The sequence below is a fragment of the Vombatus ursinus genome, unplaced genomic scaffold (assembly GCF_900497805.2).
Source record: "Vombatus ursinus unplaced genomic scaffold, bare-nosed wombat genome assembly UNPS02014841.1, whole genome shotgun sequence".
Taxonomy (NCBI): domain Eukaryota; kingdom Metazoa; phylum Chordata; class Mammalia; order Diprotodontia; family Vombatidae; genus Vombatus; species Vombatus ursinus.
In genome coordinates this window covers 22,134,408-22,153,474 of record NW_020954619.1, presented here as the reverse complement: position 1 = coordinate 22,153,474, position 19,067 = coordinate 22,134,408, and the positions used below count along the sequence as shown (strand labels likewise).

Genomic DNA, 19,067 nt, shown 5'->3' with positions numbered 1-19,067 from the left:
TATGCTTAATAAATGCTTGTTGAGTTGAATTTTAAACCCTATCTACATTCTGCATTAGCAGTAAACAAACAAAACAAAACAAAAAGCTAAACCTTAGGAAAACCTCAAACGCCAGCTTGTACAGGAACTGATAGAGAAAAGATGGGACTGTTCAGGTCAATTCATAAATGATCCAAGCTCTTCCCATTAGAATGTAAGCTCCTGAGGGTAGGGATGTTTTATTTTCCTTTATATCTCCAGTACTTAATATAGTATCTGGGACATAGTAAGCTCTTAGTCCAGGGAGGGAAGGAAACCTGTGGCAGTGGCAATGAAAAGGGAAGTGGGGTGGGGTGGGAGAGAAGAGCTCTGATGAGAAATGACAGGAGATAAAGGGAACCAGGCTGGAAAGCAAGAGTGTTTGGGGGTTTACACCTATAGTAGATGATAGCTCCCCAAAGCATCTTTCCCCCTGATTCCATTACTGCCTGCCTTGTTGGAAAAAAAAAAAAAAGCCCTAGTCCCAGGTAAATGGAAGGTAGGGTAGAAGGGAGAAAAGACCAGGTTTTGGAATTTCAAGTTGGAAATCTATCTCGCCAATAAAAACCACAGGTGATAGTTCCATCATATATTATTATCACTGTACTGGATTTTGAGGGGCAGGTTGGTGGTAGAGAAGTAGCCTTGAAGTTATAGAAAATGTGGGTTCAAGTATATACTCTGGTACATACTGGCTATGTGATCCTAGGCATCACTTAAGTTCTTAATACTCCAAGCTTTGAATTGAAGAGAAGGTATTAATTTACTTTGGCGGAGGATTATTAAACTCCTTCCAGTAGTCCCAAGCACAAAAAGCTCATTAAATGTTTGTTTACTAATTGGAAACATTTGGTCTTTATTCTACTTCATTCTAGTCTAATGCCCAATAATGGAATCGAAGAATGTTAAAGCTGGAAGGGACCTCAGAAACTTTGTAGGTCAACACCCTGAGTATAACTGATATTTATGTAGCACCCTAAAACTTGTCAGTCAACAAGCATTTAAGTGCCAGCATTGTGGTAAATGGGGATACATTGAAAGGCAAAAAACAGTCCCTTTTCCCAAGGAGTTCACTATCTAATGGGGGAGAGAACACAGAAACAACTACACACTCACACTCACACACACACATATGCACATACACACAAAGGACTAATTAGGAATAATTAATGGAGGGAAGGCACTAATATTAAGAGGGAAGAGGAACAGCTTCCTTTAGAAAATGTGATTGGTGGTAGGAAATGAGGAGGCAAAGAATTCCAGGCATGAAGGCCAGTGAAAATGTGTGGAGTTGAGAAATGGAGAGTTTTAGGGGCAGCTAGGTGGTGCAGTGGATAAAGCTCTAGCCTTGGAGTCAGGAGGATCTGAGTTCAAATCTGACCCCAGACACTTGACATTCACTAGCTGTGTGACCCTGGGCAAGATACACACTTAACCCCGATTGCCTCACCAAAAAGCCAAAAAAAAAAAAAAGAGTTTTTGTTCAAGGAAGAGCATGAAGGTTAGTGTCACTGGACTGCCAAATATGAGAGTGGGTAAGATTTAAAGAAAACTGGAAAGACTGGGGGTGTGGGGTGCTATAAAGGGCTTCTTTGAATGCCAGAGAATTTTATATTTGATACTTGTAAAGGCTTTACAGACTTTATTTCCCCAGTTTTAAAGATAAAGATGCTGAGTTGATTTGAACACAGGTCTTTCCTGACTCCAAGTCCATCATTCTATTCACTAAGCAAGCCTTGCTACTTCTTACCAATGCATTATAATTATTATCAGGCATATATTAAGTCACCACAGCATCATAAAATAGTCAAGACAAATTCTGGCAGATGTGGTTTCTGGAGTTTTTTAAATCCAATCCATTCTACAGCAAGAAACATTACAATATTGAATCCATTATGGTAAGTCAGTTTTGATATCATCTGAGCTCATCACCTGTACCTAAAGCTAAACATAACCAAATAGAAAGTGTATTTAATCTCCCCCTCATGCACAGAAAAAAAAATGATTGTGTTCCCCCTTTCAATAAAGAATGAAGAATACGTGTCTTTCATCACTCTAGTGTGCTTCTTCTACTATAAACTGCTGATAGAAGGAATAGCACAAGAACAATAAAGAATATTTGAGCTTGTTTGGTCATTGGAGAAGGGAACAATCCTAGGTCAGTGACTAGAGATTGGAGATTAGGAAAGGGACATTAGGCTCCATATTTTCAAGATGACCATAATTTCTCCCCTTGCAGGAGGAAATTACAACATAATGGGCATGATCTCTCCTTTCCTTTTTCCCCTACTCTTCTTCTTCCCTTTACTTCCCTTATCTAAATACTATTTTTCTTCAGGACCCAGATCAAATCAGTCCCATCTCCCAGGAGCTTCCTTTGATTACTCCCAGCCTAAAGTGATTTTTCCCACTTTGGAGAATTGATAGTCTTTCTTGTCTATACAACTCAGAGCCCTGGACACACATGTATGACACTTTTCTGTCATTATTGGTGACCTTTTCCTAGAAAAAATATACCTTAATATCTCGCTCCTTCAGGGCACAGAATATTACATATCTCTGAATCCTCCCAAAGCCCTATGCACTCAGCATACATAGCCAGAGCACACACAAACATCTCCCCGGTCACTCATGCTTCTAACAATGTACAACCATGTTATCTGGTGATGTCATGAGAACCATGAACCAAGGTCCCTTGCTCTATTTCTTGTGTTCCTGCTCTTTACTGGAAGCCTTCACTGCTCCTTTGTGGGGTATCCCCCTGCAGCTTTTGCTGTTCTCTGCTACCATCTCCTGATCTCTGGCTACCATGTGGATCCAGGGAAAGAGAACTGCCAGTTTTTTAGTTTGTTTAGCTCTTAGCAACCTCTCCCCATAGCTTTCTCCACCACAGTCAGATAACTGGAGAAGCCCTTGGGCATTTTTACACTTACTTTTTAAGCTGACTATTCTCTTAGTTTTTTAGATTTCCTCAGTCTTAACTCTTATGTAAGTTATGGTCAGAAAATCCCTTTTAATTCCTTTTGTGCCCTTGGCCTGGGCACATCATTTGCAAGGGTTCCAATTAGCAAAAGTGGAATGGTTTTAACTGTGGTGAGCAGACATGTCAACTTCCCTATCATGACTCTTGTGTTCCATGCAAATAATAGAAGCTGGACTGGGTGGAGAAGACTGAAAAGAGCTGGTGAGCTTTGCCCTGCTTCCAAAAGAAATCAAAATCATTATACTTACAACAAAATCATACCATTGAAAAGATTAAATTGATAAAGTCTTTTAAATTAATAACATCGTTATTTTCAAATTTTACCTTAAAATCAAAATAAGGATTGATAGAGTCCAGGATCTGTTAGATTAAAAGTTTAAACCTCTGGTAAATAAAAGAATCCCCTAATGGATAAACAAACCCCTCAACAGCCAAGTAATAGACAATTAATCTTCTAGACCAGTTCTCCTTTACTAAGAAAACACTAGGCAGAGAATCCAAAAGTTTAGGATAACTGAAGCATATGAGAAAAGGGTATGTATGGCTCAGCTCCAAAAAAAAAGAGAAAGTTCCCCAAGAGCTGGTTCATACACAAGATGTGTTCTCCTCCTCCCCAACCCCCAACCCCATACATTTGCCTATAAAATTCAAAGAAATTGTTTTTTTTTTTAAAGCTTAAAAAAATATTAGAGATTATCATTACATATTAAAGTTTAAACTAGTTATAAATGGGAAGCTAGTCCTTTGGATCCATCACAATGCACCAAATTGAGGGAGCTAGTACTACTTTTCCACATTTTAAAATAATTGAACATTGATGCCTTGAACCACTAAGCAAAGTAGCTTGAAATTAAATAAACTACAAACTGCATAAGGAGAAATCGTGCTCTAACCAAGCAAACTACTCAGCTGCTCTCACACCATTTCCCATGTAACTCCACTCCTAATAGAGTAAGTCAGGCCTATCAATTCTCCAGAGTGGGAAAAATCACCTTAGACTGGGAATAATCAAAGGAAATTTCTGGGAGATGGGACTGATTTGAGCCTAACTTGGATGATGATCATTCTAAGAAAGGAATTATGGAAAAACAGCAGCTTTTGGCTGGCAAGTATAAGGATATACCACTGGACAGGCTCCCAGTATCAGCAGTAATTCCCTTAACAAATTTTGCAAAGCTGTAAATGTTATTTCTACTTTCTGGGCCTTTATTCACCTGTAAAGTGAGGAAGTTGGATCAGATGAGCTTTAAGGTTTTTTCCACTTCTAAAATCCTATGGTTCTATAACATTTGAGAGACTTATTCCAAGACCATGGACAAATTACCAATATGGAATAGCATTGTGATAATCAAACAAAGCTTCTTTCAAATGATTAAGGAAGGAAAGGAACAAGTATTTACTATGTACCTACTATGTGTCAAGTGTTTACAAATATTATCTTATTTGCTCTTCACAACAACTCTGATAGGTACGTGCTATTATTATCCCCATTTTATTTTTGAGGAAATTGAGGCAAACAGAGGTTAAGTGACTTGCCCAGGATCACACAGGTATTAAGTGTCTAAGACTGCATTTGAACTAAAGTCTTTATGACTGCCACCTAACTGACTAGTTAAGACAGGTTCTGACTGATTATATAAATATACCTTACCATATGATCAATTTAACTGACACTTTAAATGTTTCTATAACTCTTTGGGATCCTTGGAAGGTTGGATGTTATATTTCCCTATATGCAAATGAACTTTACTATTTCATTGCAATAATTATATTGCACAACACATTATTGACAGTAATTCCACAACCTATTTTAATCATTCTCTCCAAATCCAATAAAACTCCCCGAATTTTAAAGTATTAAGGTCCTATTTTTACTCTCCCATGAAATTCTATAAAAATGTATTTTTATAAAACATCTTATAAAGCATTTAAAAGAGTATTTTTTACACATCTATTATGATTGTCAATTAGATGGGAACCAAAATACTTTAACATGATAAGCTAACATTAATAGTTTCCCATGTTAAATTCATAGAGTTGAATCATTTTAATTTAACCTGTCTTCTGATGCAGGTTTCCTCTGTCTCTCACAGATATTAATTAAGCCAGTTGGTACTCAGAACTCTTCTGAGGACCTTGTGAGGCAACACATTAAATGGATGGGCAGAACTAATATTAAGTTCTTCCCCACATTAAGTTAAAATATGCTTTCAAATAATTGTCACTTCCTGTCCCCAATTTTGCCTTCTGGGATTACATAGATTCTATTTAGTCCTTTCCCCATATGATAGCTCTTTAAATATCTCAAGGCAAAGATTACATTCTCCTCTTTCCTTCTCATAACCCTTCCCTCACCCCTCCCTGCCATGGTCTCTTTTCAAGACTAAATATCACCAATTTCCTTCATCATTCCTAATAAGACATAATTTATAGTACCCTCTCCATCATGATCACCCACCCACAGAAGTTCTCCAATTTGTCAATTTCTACTTTAAAGTTTGGTGCCTAGAACTGATTGGGTAGAAGGGGATCATTACCGCCTCATGATCTGGATACTAGATCTTAATCAATAAAGCTTCTATGACTTTCTGTAGTGCCAATTTTCTTCCAACTTACACTTATTGCTTGAGTATCTGTGTTTTCCCAACATAAATGAATTTTATAATTATTCCTGCTGAATTTCAACTTTTTTTAAAGTTTAGGTTAGATTTTAATCTCATACACAACTATATTGGCATACATGTTAATTATATGTGGTGCTGTACAATTTCTTCCCCCTCTCATATGTGTTTATAAAAAAATTGACTCATCTCTCATTCAAAGCAAAGGTAGGTTGAAGTTAAAGATCAAATGAGAATACTGTATATAAAGCACTTTGTAAACTTTCAAGTGTGGGTAACAATAGATTGATGATGGTGATAGTAACTCATCTGTTGCTTTGTCAAAATCTTTTTTGTTTTTACTTTTTCATGTTTAACCCATGATCAGGAGACCAATAAGTTATTTTTTGTTTTTGTTTTGGTGTTGTTACTTCATTATGGGGAAACTCCCTCTACCAATGAAGATTAGTTAATTCATTTGTAATTTACAGCCTTAGAGAACCCTCTGGGTACACTGAGGGGTTACAAGACTTGCCCAGAGTCCCAAAGATAATAAAGAGCAAAAGCAGACCTTCCCTATTCTAAAGCTAGTGAGCCACTGTCTCTGATTATAATTATATGTAGAATAATAAGCATCACTCTCAAATCAGATTAAATCACGGCTATTATCATATAAGTAAAGGCAATATTTTTTTTAAAAAAACTAAATTGTGGTTTAATACTGGAACAACATAACTGCTGAAATCCAAAGTCCTTTAAATCTATTTTTATCTTGAGACATTTATCATCAATCATTTACTGAGCATTTAATATTTGCAAGGCACTTGAACTAGGTTGGAGACACCAAGAGTTTTAAGATTCAAGCTTTGCTTTCCAGTTTATTGTTCAGTGAGAAGATAGAACATCTATTTAAAAAGATAAATAGTAATGGGGGGTGAGTGGTAGCCAGTCACAAGTATCAAATGATGTCCTAGTAACACTGAAGGTGTTTATTCCAACCTATTCACACCGGGCTAACATATTTTATTTCATGACATGGAGATTCCAACAGTTTTCACGATCTGAAAGTCAATGGATAGGGCTTTCAATTCAACAAACATCTAGAAAGCACTTTATGTGTTCAAGGCACTGTGCATTGCACCAAACACAAAGGAAGATAATACTCATGCTTAAAAAAGAAAGAAAGAAAAAGGAAAGGAAAGGAGGAAAAAAAGGAAAGGAAAGGGGGAAAAAAGGAGCAGGGAGGAGGTAATCCTTATTTGCTTTTCAAAACAGGGACACCAGTTCAGGCTGACTGCACTTAATTGATGATGTTGGGCATCCCTAAAGTGTGTACTTGTGTAAAGAGTATCCTGTGTAAAGAAGCCTGAAAAAGAGTACAAACTCCACATATCCACATATCCATCAAGGATGAATAATCATTTCCAACAGCAGATGCTGGGAAATGTTACTTCAGCATTCATCATATGTGACCATATATTCCACTCAGTAATATGGACCCGCAACCAGCCAGTGAACAATATTATCTGGTCACAGGCTAGAGCTTCGAGCTTTTCCCCCCAGCACTTTTGTAGATCTTTCATGGCTCTATCCTAGGGTCACAGAGTCTGGAGTTTCTCCGTCATAGTTACGTTCTAACTCCTGGGTCTATGGGTTTGAAACCAAGGTAAAAACTAAAGGAGAGCTGGAGGTAGCATTTCCTCCCACTTTAGACCTAGTGGCACTCTAGGTAGGATTGTATCTATCTACCCAAGAGGAACAGAAGCGGTTTCAAGACTACACAGCAGTCTCTGTACATTTGTTAATGAAGGCCGGCACGAGGTTTCAACCCATACTTCGAGGCTAATCTGCCGGAAGTCCTGCAGCTGCCCACAGGGTGGGTAAGCAGGAAGTGGCAGAGGGGGAGGGAATCTGGCTTTCTCACACTTCGGACAGTGGAATATAGAGGAAAGAAACTGGGAGGGCTTCAGCCCCGCCACCACATCAGACCAGAAACTATAAATTCTAATCCATTTACGGAGCCGGCAGATTTACCGACATTACCAACATAATCCATTTACCCAGGTAAAGTTTTGAGGGAGAAGTACAATAAGGACTATTCTCTCTCACTCTGGACCCTAAAGACCAGACCCCAAATCTCGTTTAGCTCCCAGGCTGGGAATGTGAGCCTCAAAGTTACTCTCTCTCCCTAACCCAGAAGGTCTGATCTTGAGCCTTCCTACTCACCGGAACCCGGACTGCCATTGCCATAAGCCCAGGTTATGGCCAATTTCACTTGAACTAGAGTTCCTACACCCTTTTTTCCAGGCCAGAAAGGGCCTTTTTTCTATCGTAACTCAACCAAAGTAGGAGACCTGCGAATATACAAGAAATTCCCCAGGCAATTCACACACCTTCATTCAGTGGTTTAGTACTTCAAAAGCGACTGTGAAAGTTGGGGTAGCAAAGAAGAAAATGAAAGGATTTCGGTTACTAAATGGCCAATACAACCTAGCCTTCCAAGAAACAATATGTCCAAAACAGATCTTAATTTGGGGTATAAAAGCTTGGAGAAGAGTGTGTTTTAAATACCAATTCTCACCGACACCTACATTTTGAAAGATTTCAATCCCCTTTTTCTTTTAACCTGCTGAGCAAAAGACTATGTATCAGACACTAGATTCTCTGGTCAAGGCTGTTCACCAAATAAATTAACCTCGGGAGCGTTTCTTTTGTTTTCCAGGCTTAAATATAGTACTCAACCATTTACTGTTCTTTCTGCTCCGGCCTTTTAAAGACTAAACCACTACCAACATATCCTCCTTTCTTTTGGAACAACCAACTAAAATGAACCCTAAAAAAGTCGCAGCGTTTCTGAACCAGAGGTGGAGCACAGGGGAAAAAGCTTCATATTCTTCAAGACCTGGGTTCTAACCTCAGCTACTAACATTTCCTAGCCGTATAATCTGACTGTCACTTTACCTCCGTGGGCTTCGCTTTCTTCATCTGTAGAACGTGGATAATACTTTTTCAGTGGGCTATTTGGGGGTCAGGTGACGGTTAAAAGGCGGTGTGTGAAATGTGAGCTATTTTGATGGCACAGCAGGTAACACAGCCCCTTATCATTTACTCCAGAGGTATCACACACTCCCTAGCGCGGTCCGAACCGGATTAAAATGCAAGTAGGAAATATTTAACAAAATAAATAAAAATACAATAGAACACACAACGTTAATGTATGGTTTTCTAAGTCAGTGTGCGATCTGCAGGGTTCCTTATATACGGTTTAGTGGCCCCCGTTTCTATCTATGCTTGACACCGCTAATATATTCTACCACCACAAAGGTAAACTAAGGCAGAGAAGAAGGGCAGGCCTTTCTCCGAGTCACAGTAATTAACATGAGCACAGTGACGGAATCCTACGACATCCCAGACTGCCATCTTAAGGTTTAACGCCCTCAGGGGCTGTGGTTTTAGCGTAGGGTTCTTAAACAGATTTCCATTCTTTCCGAGGGCGTTTTCCCCACGAGTGCGTGTTAATTCGAGGGCAGGAAAAGCAGCTGCCACACAGACGTGCCAGGCAACTTGGCCAATTCTCCCTCCCCTCCCCTCACCAAATGGCGGAGAAAGACGTCTGCCAGCCCGCGCCAAAGTTTCCAAGGGAGTCCAATCTGGGAGGCAAAAACAATGGAAAGAAAGGCCAGAAAGGCACCACAGCAACAAACTATGGTTGTACCAGTAGCCCGCGTGAGTGAAAGTTGGGGCACAGGGAAAATTCCCATCATAGTCCAGGTTCCGCTAGTAGCTTCACGACCCGTGGTCCACAAGCTGTGTTTTTAGTCAACAGAAACGCTTCTATAGAGCTCTGGAGGGGTGGTGATTTTGCTAGGTGAGAAACATTAATCTTTTGCCCCGTCTATGTCTGCCAGTCCCAGCATCTTGGATAGAGGGAACCTTCCTGCCGCCGCCCGACTTAATTCTCTTAGAGCGTGCTTTCCTAAGGTTCTCTGGATTGGCAAGAGTGACCTTGGAGACGCCCAGCCCAATCTCTACTTCTCAGCCATAGAGATATTAGCACAGGGCTGGAGTTTAGTAGGCGCTTAATAAAGTTTTATATGGAACATAATAGCCCCATTTTACAGAAGAAGGAAACTGATACTCAGTGAAATTAAGCAACTCGTCCAGTGTCACTGGGCTAGGAGTGGGGAAGGTTGGACTGGGTGGGTCAAGATATAAAACAGGTCTAGATCAAACTAGCAGTCTTCCTACTCCAAGTACCGCCCTCTTTTTAAAAAATTTAATTTAAAAAATTTTTTTACTATGCCTCAGATGCGTTTTCTTAATAATCCCGCAATAATTTCTTCCCATTCATCCCCTTCCTTAAATTTATTCACTTAGGGAAGAGGAGATGTGTTCTCTAAGATTTCGAAGAAAGAGAATGTGAAGGTGAGATATTCAAGTGTTCCTTTTCCTGTATGACACTCATGGAGCCCAGACAACCATTCCTCTCCCAAAGGTAAAACTCAAACTTTCTCTTCCCCCAAAAATCAAAACAGTTCAATTCCATCGGTTGAAGAAACCTACCCTTCTATCCCACCAAAAGAGGCTTCCTTCTTCAGCCTCTCCTTTATAGTCCTTAGATACCAAGTGGTTCTTAGACTCCCGGTCAGGGTCAATTTTGGGGAAACCCAGGTAGTGGACATTCCCACTCTCCCCACGTCCCTTGTAGAATGAGGGACTGGCGTCCCTGAGACCCTTGATCCCAGAGTGGAATCAGGTTAGAGAGGCCCTCAATTTCCTTCTCAGTACCATGGGAAGTTGGAGACCTATTTTTAGATTTATTCTAGTTCTCCCTACCAACTGGGAGAGAGATGAGCCCTGGTTTCTTAAGGCCTCTAATTCGTAGAATGGGTGCAATGGAAACTTTTCGGTTTGGAATGCAGGCAGCACCACCACTTTGCACTCACCTAGATTGGGATGTCTTGTAGCTGGGTTGGCCCGGCCCGGCAAGCTGTGCAGGACTGGCCCGTCAAAGGGCCCGGCGGAAGCTGCTGCGGCTGCGGCCCAAGATGCTCCCATGTCTGCAGCTGTCATGTAGGCTGCGGCGGCTGCGGCGGCTGCAGCGGGGTAAGGACTGGAATAAGAACCCCCGAAGCTGGGCCGCCCGTACTGCTCGCGGCCTCCGAGGCCAGCTGCGCCTCCAGCCCCGCCAGTGCCGTATGCGGCTGCCTCCCGGGCTGCAGCTGCCGCTGCAGCCGCCGCCAGAGAGCCAGTGGCTCCCGGGAAGGAGAAACGTGGTGACACGGGTGGGGGGGTGTAAGCGGCGCCCTCGGGCCCGGGCTGGCTCCAAGCCGGGTTGCCCTGCTGAGCGCCCGGCCCACTCCCCGACGGGGCTGCCCCGGCGCTGCTACTAGAACTGCTCCCTCCTGGTCCGGACCCGGCTGCCCCGGATCCGCCGCCCTGCAGATAAGACAGGCCCAGCATGGACGACGGCACTCGGGGAGTGGGCACGTAGACTGGGGAGGAGGCGGCCCCTGCTCCGTGCATGAAGGCTCCAGGCCCTCCGGTCTCGTAAGCCCCGGGAGGGGGGCCGTGATTTGCCATGGCCAGGCTCTGGTACATTTCTGTGACGTCTACGAGCTCCCCTGTTCAAGTCCTCTTTTTCCTCTAAGAATCAAAGATCAATCTCCCTCCAAAAAGAATCCACAAAAACGGAGTAGGGGAGGGGATGATGGTTAAAAAAAAAATCCCCAAACCCCCAAACAACCCAACTAAGGTGATCAAAGTTCAAAAAACAAAAAAAAATTATGATATTAAAACAAAATTTAAATCCAGTTTAGGACTAGGGTGCCTTTGTTTATTGGTTTTCAACAGCAAATGGAGGATTTGTCACCAGCTGACCAAAGAGGGCCTGAGGTAGGTAGAGCCTACCGGTCGAAGAAGGCGCCTTCGAGATTTTCCTGGTTTCTACTCCCCGGGGGGGAAAACCCAAGGGAGGAGAAAGTGCATGTAGGGAAGGAATGTAGATAAATCCTTTCAGTTGCAGAGTGGGGGTCTTGGAGCCTCTGGTCCTCTGACCTCAAAGGGTTGCAGCTCTCCCGCCTTGGGCGGGGCCGGAGGCACCCCTCTGCCCAACTCGTGTCCAACGCTGATGCCTGGGCTATCTCCTAGTGTTCTCACCGCTGCCGCCAACAGGACTCTCCTAATATCAGAGTGAGAAACAAGCAGAGGGAAAACCATCATCTTTGCGTACTATCCTCCTCCTCCGCCGGCCTCCCGAAGCAACAGAAAGATAGAAATTTAAAAAAAAAAACGAATCCCCCAATTTTTCAGTCTTAAGTCCAGGCCCCCCAGCACCCCGGAGCCGCAGGAGTGGCGGCCTTTGTCTTGTTAATGTGTCCAGTTCGCAGATCCAGAATGAGAGCATCCAAAGGGATGTCTTCAGGGTCAGCCCCGGGAGCCTGAGTGCATTAACAATTTGCTAGGGCAACAGTCAGACGTGAATATTTCATTTTTGTACTGGTTGATAGCGCTACGATTTGATTTCACAATTTTAATTGATTGGTGGCTATTAGTTTTGACTCCATTATTTGTTCTTTCTATTTAAAGGCATTTCTGAGTTTTATTCCTGCCCCACTCTAAAACTGCTAAGGTAAGCTTCCAGTGGTTTCGGCTTCTAAGAGTCTAGTGAGAGGGGGGCAGAATACAGTCTCTGGGCTCCCAGACTCTGGGAATAACCGTCGTCTCCCTTCCCCAGCCTCCAGGCTTCAGCCAGCCCTTCTCTTCGCAAAGCTCTTTTTTTCCCCTTGTATCTCCCTGATGGCTTTGGGACAGGGCACCGGGGGGGGGGGGGGGGGGGGGGAGGCATTTGTGTAACTAGATTCCAGAGAGATTTGTGGTGCTAACGCTAACTAGGTTTGTGGTCCGAACTTGAATTAGAGGAGTCTGAAAGATCTGGGATTCGAATTATTAATTTTCCAAAGGTACAGTAATTCTTGTGGTTATAAAAGACCACATACAAGAGTACTTAATCTTACAACACTAATTTGTTTGTTGTATTATATCAATTTATGTAGAATTTTATAGCTGTAACAGACCTTAGAGATAATGAAACTGGGCCCCAGAGTGGTTAATTTGATTTGCCCAAGATTACACAGATACTATTTAATTCCACAAATAAATAATAGAACAATCTACATAAGGCCTCATTTATTTTCGATCAGTGAATAAGCACTATGTTAGGTTCTGTGGATGGAAACAAAAAGAATCTATCGTTTTAAGTACAATAATTGATTTCCTAAAAATATGAACTAGTAGGAACATTATTACAGATATCCTAGGAAGCGTGTACATTGTATCGGATATAAAGTGCTATTTAAATAATCATTAGTTTACTCTAAGATATGGCAATAGAATCTGTGACATGGAAGCCCTAATGCTTCGTAAAAATTGCTTGCAAAGATAACTCTTGTGGTTTAGAGAAAATGGAGTAGCACTAGGAACTTATTGGCACTTGGTCTGCATTGTTTATCGCTTTCCTTCAAGGCAGTCTTTCAATTCATTAGTGTTTCCCAAACTATCTATCTCTTGGGTGTCAAAGTATAAGAAGTTTGGTTGAGAATATAGGTCCTAAGAATTTGATCTGGGGTCTTCAACCCTTCCCCCCCACCCCTTTTGAAATGAAGGAGAGAAATGAATGATCTCTGGGAATAAACTTGCAGGCTTGGGGACCTTAGGATGCTTTTCGTTGGATACGAGATCCTATCCATGTGGGTGGTTACTCCCTCTACTGTTTTCTCATCCTGGGAGGTTTGTCCCTTTATTAAATTTTAAATCAAGGACCTCAATTATTTGGGCATATCTCTTGAAACTTCCAACGTGAGATAAACAATATTAAAAGAAATTACAGTTTTAAGATTTAGGTTTTGGATAATTAGTAGAAAATCAAAGACCTTTTTTTCCCACTGTCCTTTAACACAATTTCTCCATACCCGCAGATGTGGATGTCATTTATGGAAGATCCATAATTCAATAAACCCAGGTCTTTGTCTTTACCTCTCCTATGTGACTATTCTTACATGGTTTCATAGAGGAGGATTATTGCAACTATAGGAACAAGGAGGGGAACCACACCTACAGTCTTTTCAACCACTGCTTTGGGAAGTCAATTCAGGTTGCATTTTACCCAGGACAATCATTTAGAGAGGAATATTTGTTTTAAAGACAACAAATGAAACAAATATTTCTGTCTAAATAGAAAAGAAAATAAAAATAAAGGCAAAATCAGGGTAAGAGTGCCTGAAGTGTGAACAATGTCTCCTCCAGGAAGCAGGAAGATTGATCCTGGTCCCATTTTTCTTCTCTCCTGTTTTCTGATTGTCTGAAGCAATCATTTTCCCCACATTCAGAGGTCAAAATAAACTACTTTCTTCCTCTAGAAATTAAATGATTTGTTCTATCATCTTCCCCACCTCCCCCATGGGCTACAGTATAACAACTTTAGAGATAATTTTGTCCAGGGGCTTTGGCAGTCTGATGAAGTTTATATAGACTTTTCTCAGAATAATGTTTTTAAACGTACGAAATATAATACATGGGGTGACAAAGGAAACCAATTACCTTAAAATAGTTATAAAATATATATATATTTTTTAAAGTTCAGGGACCTCAAATTTAGAACCCCTGAACTCAATCCTCTTAGTTTTAAGATGAGGAAAGGGAGGCCCAGAGAGGTTAAGTAATTTTGCCCAAGGTTACACGAAAAGTCTTTTTATTTCACACTACCTCTAGTACCTACTCAAAAACAGCAATCACCCTTGATCTTTCTCGTTGCCGCTCTCTTTTCCTAGTTTTCCTTTTCCTCTCCTAGAAATGACTTTACTCTTGACATGAGAGCACACAGGCATATGCACACATACTCTGGCTTATACAAACAGCTGCTTTCATCTACACAAATACACACGAAAGCAAACAGTCCTGAGATTCGAAGATAGTGATGTCCCTATCATCCCAGCTGTCATAAGTGCCCTCTCCCCACCAACCCCCCCATCAGTCCTTTCTATAGAAACACGTAAAATACTAAGCGTGAAGAAGTTTGTTTCTCCTCCCTTGCTCACTCCCCTAGCGCCCAGTCAAAGTAACCCACACAGCCTTTTTAAAGTTTGACTGGAGTGCTTCAGCCCAGCTCCCCACCAGAGAGAATCTCCCGCTCAAAGCCAAGGGAGATAACATCAGGGATCAGAGCAGATAACCAGAGGAGCAGAAACTGGAGGTGAGTGGGGCCGAATGTGAGTGAAAATTCCTCTTATCCCCCACCTCTAGTTCTCCTTCAATTCCGCCCAAGAGTAATTTTATGGAGATTGGCGGGGGTTGAGGAGTGGGGTGCCGTGTGTGTGTGTGTGTGTGTGTGTGTGTGTGTGTGTGTGTGTGTGTGTGTGTGTGAGAGAGAGAGAGAGAGAGAGAGAGAGAGAGAGAGAGAGAGAAAGAGAGAGAGAGAGCGCGCGAGAGAGATTATCTTAGCTGTCAAGTGGGGTGGTGTGGAAGTGGGGAAAACCAGGGGACTAGAAGGGGACTTGTAGGTTTGCAGCTAGCGTCCACCCGCATCCTGTCAAATTTGGGGCTACCGAGATATGCCCCCTCCACCCATATCAGTTAGAACTTCTGTTAGCACACTAGGGCGAAGACACCCGTTTGTGTGTGATCGCTCATTATGGTGAGGATGTCAGCATATCTCTCTGCATAGGTTGGAGTCTGCAGGGTGCGCTTCGGTAGGTAGGTAGGTAGTTTACATAGCCAAAGGGTGCACACATCTGCATGTCTACGTGTGCATTTATTAACAAAATTCATCTGTGCGTTCTATCTACACTTCTGTGTTTGGGCGTCAGTTGAGTAGTGCAAATATGGAAGTGGGATTCTGAGCGTTGGGGGACGTTTTATCCATTGAAATACCTCCAAAGGGACCTTAAATATAGGTCCAAAATTGTTCCCTAGATTTCTCAAATTTCGAATTGAAAATGCAAAGGTTACTCGAAAAACTAACTGGCTGGCTTAGAGGGCACTTTGAAAGGGGGTGATTACGGCGAGGGGGAGAGAGTAAGTGGAGGGGGAAAGTAAGTGGCTCAGGAAAGGTTGCATTTCTACTTTTCAAGTCTTGTTCTACCCACCGGGAAAACTCGATTCGACTAAGCTCCTTGAAAGAAGAGGTGTGTATGGGAGGGGGGGAGGGGCGGGGAAGAAGGTAAGGAAAACTCTACAGACCTGTGAAGGGTGAGATCTTTCTCCTTGGTTGACGTACCCTGGGAGCTTTTGGAGAGCTGAGAGCCCGGGTCTGCCCGCGGCCCGCGGTGGGAACCCAAGACAGTGGGAGGCCTGGAAGTCTGGGGAATGAAGGGTTCTAGTAGTCAGCCTGCAGGCTTCCTCAGAGTACCTATCCCAGGGCTTCCAACGCCTTTCCTTCTCCGCCTCTCCTCACTCCCCCTCTCCCTACTTCTCAGATTGTGACTGGTTTGGTCTAGTCACGTGGCGGGAGGGGGCGGGAGGTGCCTAGTATCGGTTGCACAGTCAGCTGGCGCCGGACTGCGATGCTGTTTAAAAAATACACACAGCAGGCAAAGTCCAGTTGGGGGGATCTCCGAGGGAAACTTAAATATGTGCCGGGGACCAGCGGGGTTTACGTTCAACACCAAGACGGTCATCATTAGTGTTGATTATGCTTACTATCCCCACCTTCATTCTCATCAGATGTAGTCCCTATCTCTTGGCTTCCCCTAGTTAGCCTTCAAGCTTCTGGGATGGGGGCGAGGGGGCAGAAGGTGACTCTCCAGGAGCAGCTGTCTTGGGATTGCGTGTCTGCCGATCACTACCAACTGAATGGTCTCTGAGAGCAGCTATATTCCCGGACTTCCAACTTCCATTACATAAGGATGGAGGGAGGAAAGAATGTGTGTAAAGTCGGAGGGCCCTTGGGAAACATTTTTTCTTTCTTCCTAGCAGGCTGGAGAGACGCGAAGAAGGCTAGATTGGGAGGAGGGAAAGAGAGGGGAGACAATTCCGGGTCTAATAAATTCGCTGAGGACCCAAGCTCACCCTCTTTCGCATCTGATACACCTTAAACATTACACACGCACAAGCACATATACACACACTTCCATTAAGGTGAATATACTTGTGAGCATATATACATTTGTATTCATACACATTTATTGATAGCATTTGCAAAGCCTTCCATTCCTCCTCGTCCACTCTCCACGTTTTCCCCCTTGGATTCCAATGTCTTCCCCACTATCACCAGCCAAGGTCCTGCTATTCATAGGGAGGCAGCTTTCCTGAGAAGGGGTGGGGGGAGAGTGGGGATTGGGTTGGAGGAAGACTCCCCACCCCCACCCCTTGCTTCCCATTTTTCAGTGCGCAGGTAAGTTTTGTCCAGGCGGCCGTAAGTGTCAATGATTCGGACGCCCTCTGTGCTTAGGGGCGGAGAGCTGAATAGTCCCCTCAGACAGGTCTAAAGGTTAATAGAGCAATCACAAGGTCGGATTACCGCGTAAAAATAACCCATCGATTAGCCCGCAGCCTTCGGCCCCAGATAACAGCGCAGATCAGGCTCTCACGCTTTTGGTTCAGCGTGGTGTTCCACCACCCCCTCCCCAACCCCCCAACCCACTTCTACCCAGAACAGCATCCCCAACCTTTTTTCTTTCCCTCCCCCCGCTAGCATAGCATCTCAGATTAGAGGGGAACTGGGCTGGGCTGTATCTGGAGGGTGGACAGTGGGTAGAAGGCAGGAAGTGTGGAAGCCAGACTGAGACCAGTGCCGTCCCGGAGCGACAGGGGCAGAAAAGTCCCGCCACTGGGAAACTTTCCCACTGGAAAGAGTCCCGCCTAGGGATTTGGAGTTTTTATCTGGATTATAGATCTCTGTGTAGGCTGAGGTGAGAGACGCACAGCTTCCCAAATCCAAAGCAGGTTTATTCATTTAAATTCTTAGATGGCTTGGGAGAAAGGAAGAGAAAGACTGAGGGGCGGGTGGAAAAGGTAAAATTCTATGCAGCTCAGCTCCAAAGCTACCCAACACAAAGGGGAAAACCTGACAAGTGGAGGACAAGCAACTGCCCAAGCAGTTCTCGTGGTGTGTGTGTGTGTGTGTGTGTAGGGTTAGTGTGTGTGTGGGAAGGGATATTGTTCATATATTAAAGCGAAACTCCCGGTGTTTAAGTATTCTCCCTCGAAAAATCTGCTCATACTTCCGTTCATATTCCTGTAAGCCATGTCAATATGAGTACAGTGGCAAGTGTTTAAATTCTCAGATCAAGTTAAAACACTACTGGCACAGCTCCTGGCAGTTTGCAAGGCTCAGAGCTGACAGCCTGGTCTGAGATTGGACGGGCTAAGTTTAAGTCCAGCCCTGGGAGTCTACCCTTGTACAGTGGAAGAGAGGGCTCGTCCAGGTAATGAAACCGGCTGGAGTTGAGCAGAGTCGGGGCTACCCAAGCCAGTGTACTACCCTGAAGGTCCCAGAGGGTGGAGGTAGGTGGGTGGATGGGTGGCCACCTGCCTGCTAAGCCCCATGAGGTCAATCCAAAGCAAGGGAGGAGAAGGACCCTGGGACCAAGACAGGCCCAGAAACTCGAGATGGCATTGGCCAAGAAGATGCCCAGTCATTTTTAGTGCTTTTATATTGGAAAGGGAAGTGGGGTAGCAGCTGGGAGAGGGAGTTAGTGCTTAAACAACCAAAGCTTACTTTTACAATTGTTGAATTTTGGGGGATAGGGCGTTATTGTCCCCCTTTTTCCTAGTGGGGAAAATTTCAAAATGCTGCACCATTATTTCATGGCCTTCAACTTCCCCTCCCCCAAGAAATTCTGGGGACTAAAAGAGAAGTACTGATGGAGAGAGGAGAGTGAACATTGTGTGTGTGTGTGTGTGTGTGTGTGTGTGTGTGTGTGTGGTGGTTAAATCCTTTCTTTGTAAAAGATGCTGATTTGTAACACAGGAGAGGTTTTGAGCACTTTTTTTTTTTTTTTTAACAGATGCTGTCCTCACAATAATGCAGCACACAGAAACTTGGGCATAGGGAATGTTCGACAAGATGGTTCCAAAAGTCGTCTCCATCTCTAGTGTTCTACGAATTTATGGAATAAAAATGCCATGAGCTCTCCAGGAATCACCAAGCCTCCGGATCGGACTGAAAGAGGATCCCTCCTAAGTTCATTGGTAGCAGCGGTGGTAATCATCTCTCATGCCCTCCACAATAGGGGTGTGTGAGAGGGTAAGGATAGAGGCTATGGGCACAGGGGCTTGGAGTTCTGTGAGCCCCTGCCTGGTTCTAGGAAGATTGTGACTTGCAGTGGATGAAACAGGATAGAGGATCTGGGAGCTGCCTTGTACAGCTTTCTAGATCAAATCTAGAGAAAGAAATTATTTGGGTTCAATAAACTTCAGTTAACCCTTTTGATCCGGGACACCCATAACTGAATGCGCGCGGGGGGGGG

At 43.4% G+C, this 19,067-nt stretch overlaps 1 protein-coding gene across 2 annotated transcripts in view; it reads right to left on the bottom strand.

Annotated features, from left to right (window-relative positions):
- GATA4 (GATA binding protein 4) overlaps positions 1-19,067 on the bottom strand; it is a 106,300-nt gene that overhangs the window by 52,687 nt on the left and 34,546 nt on the right. Inside the window, exons 1-2 of one of the 2 annotated variants that reach the window (XM_027840269.1) lie at positions 15,838-15,988; positions 10,548-11,782 (exon numbers count right to left, since the gene is read on the bottom strand). In XM_027840269.1, coding sequence (XP_027696070.1) covers positions 10,548-11,202 — 655 coding nt within the window. In that variant the 5' untranslated portion in view covers positions 11,203-11,782; positions 15,838-15,988. Of the gene's footprint in view, positions 1-10,547; positions 11,783-15,837; positions 15,989-19,067 lie in introns of those variants that run through there. The other variant, XM_027840270.1, reaches the window with a different exon arrangement.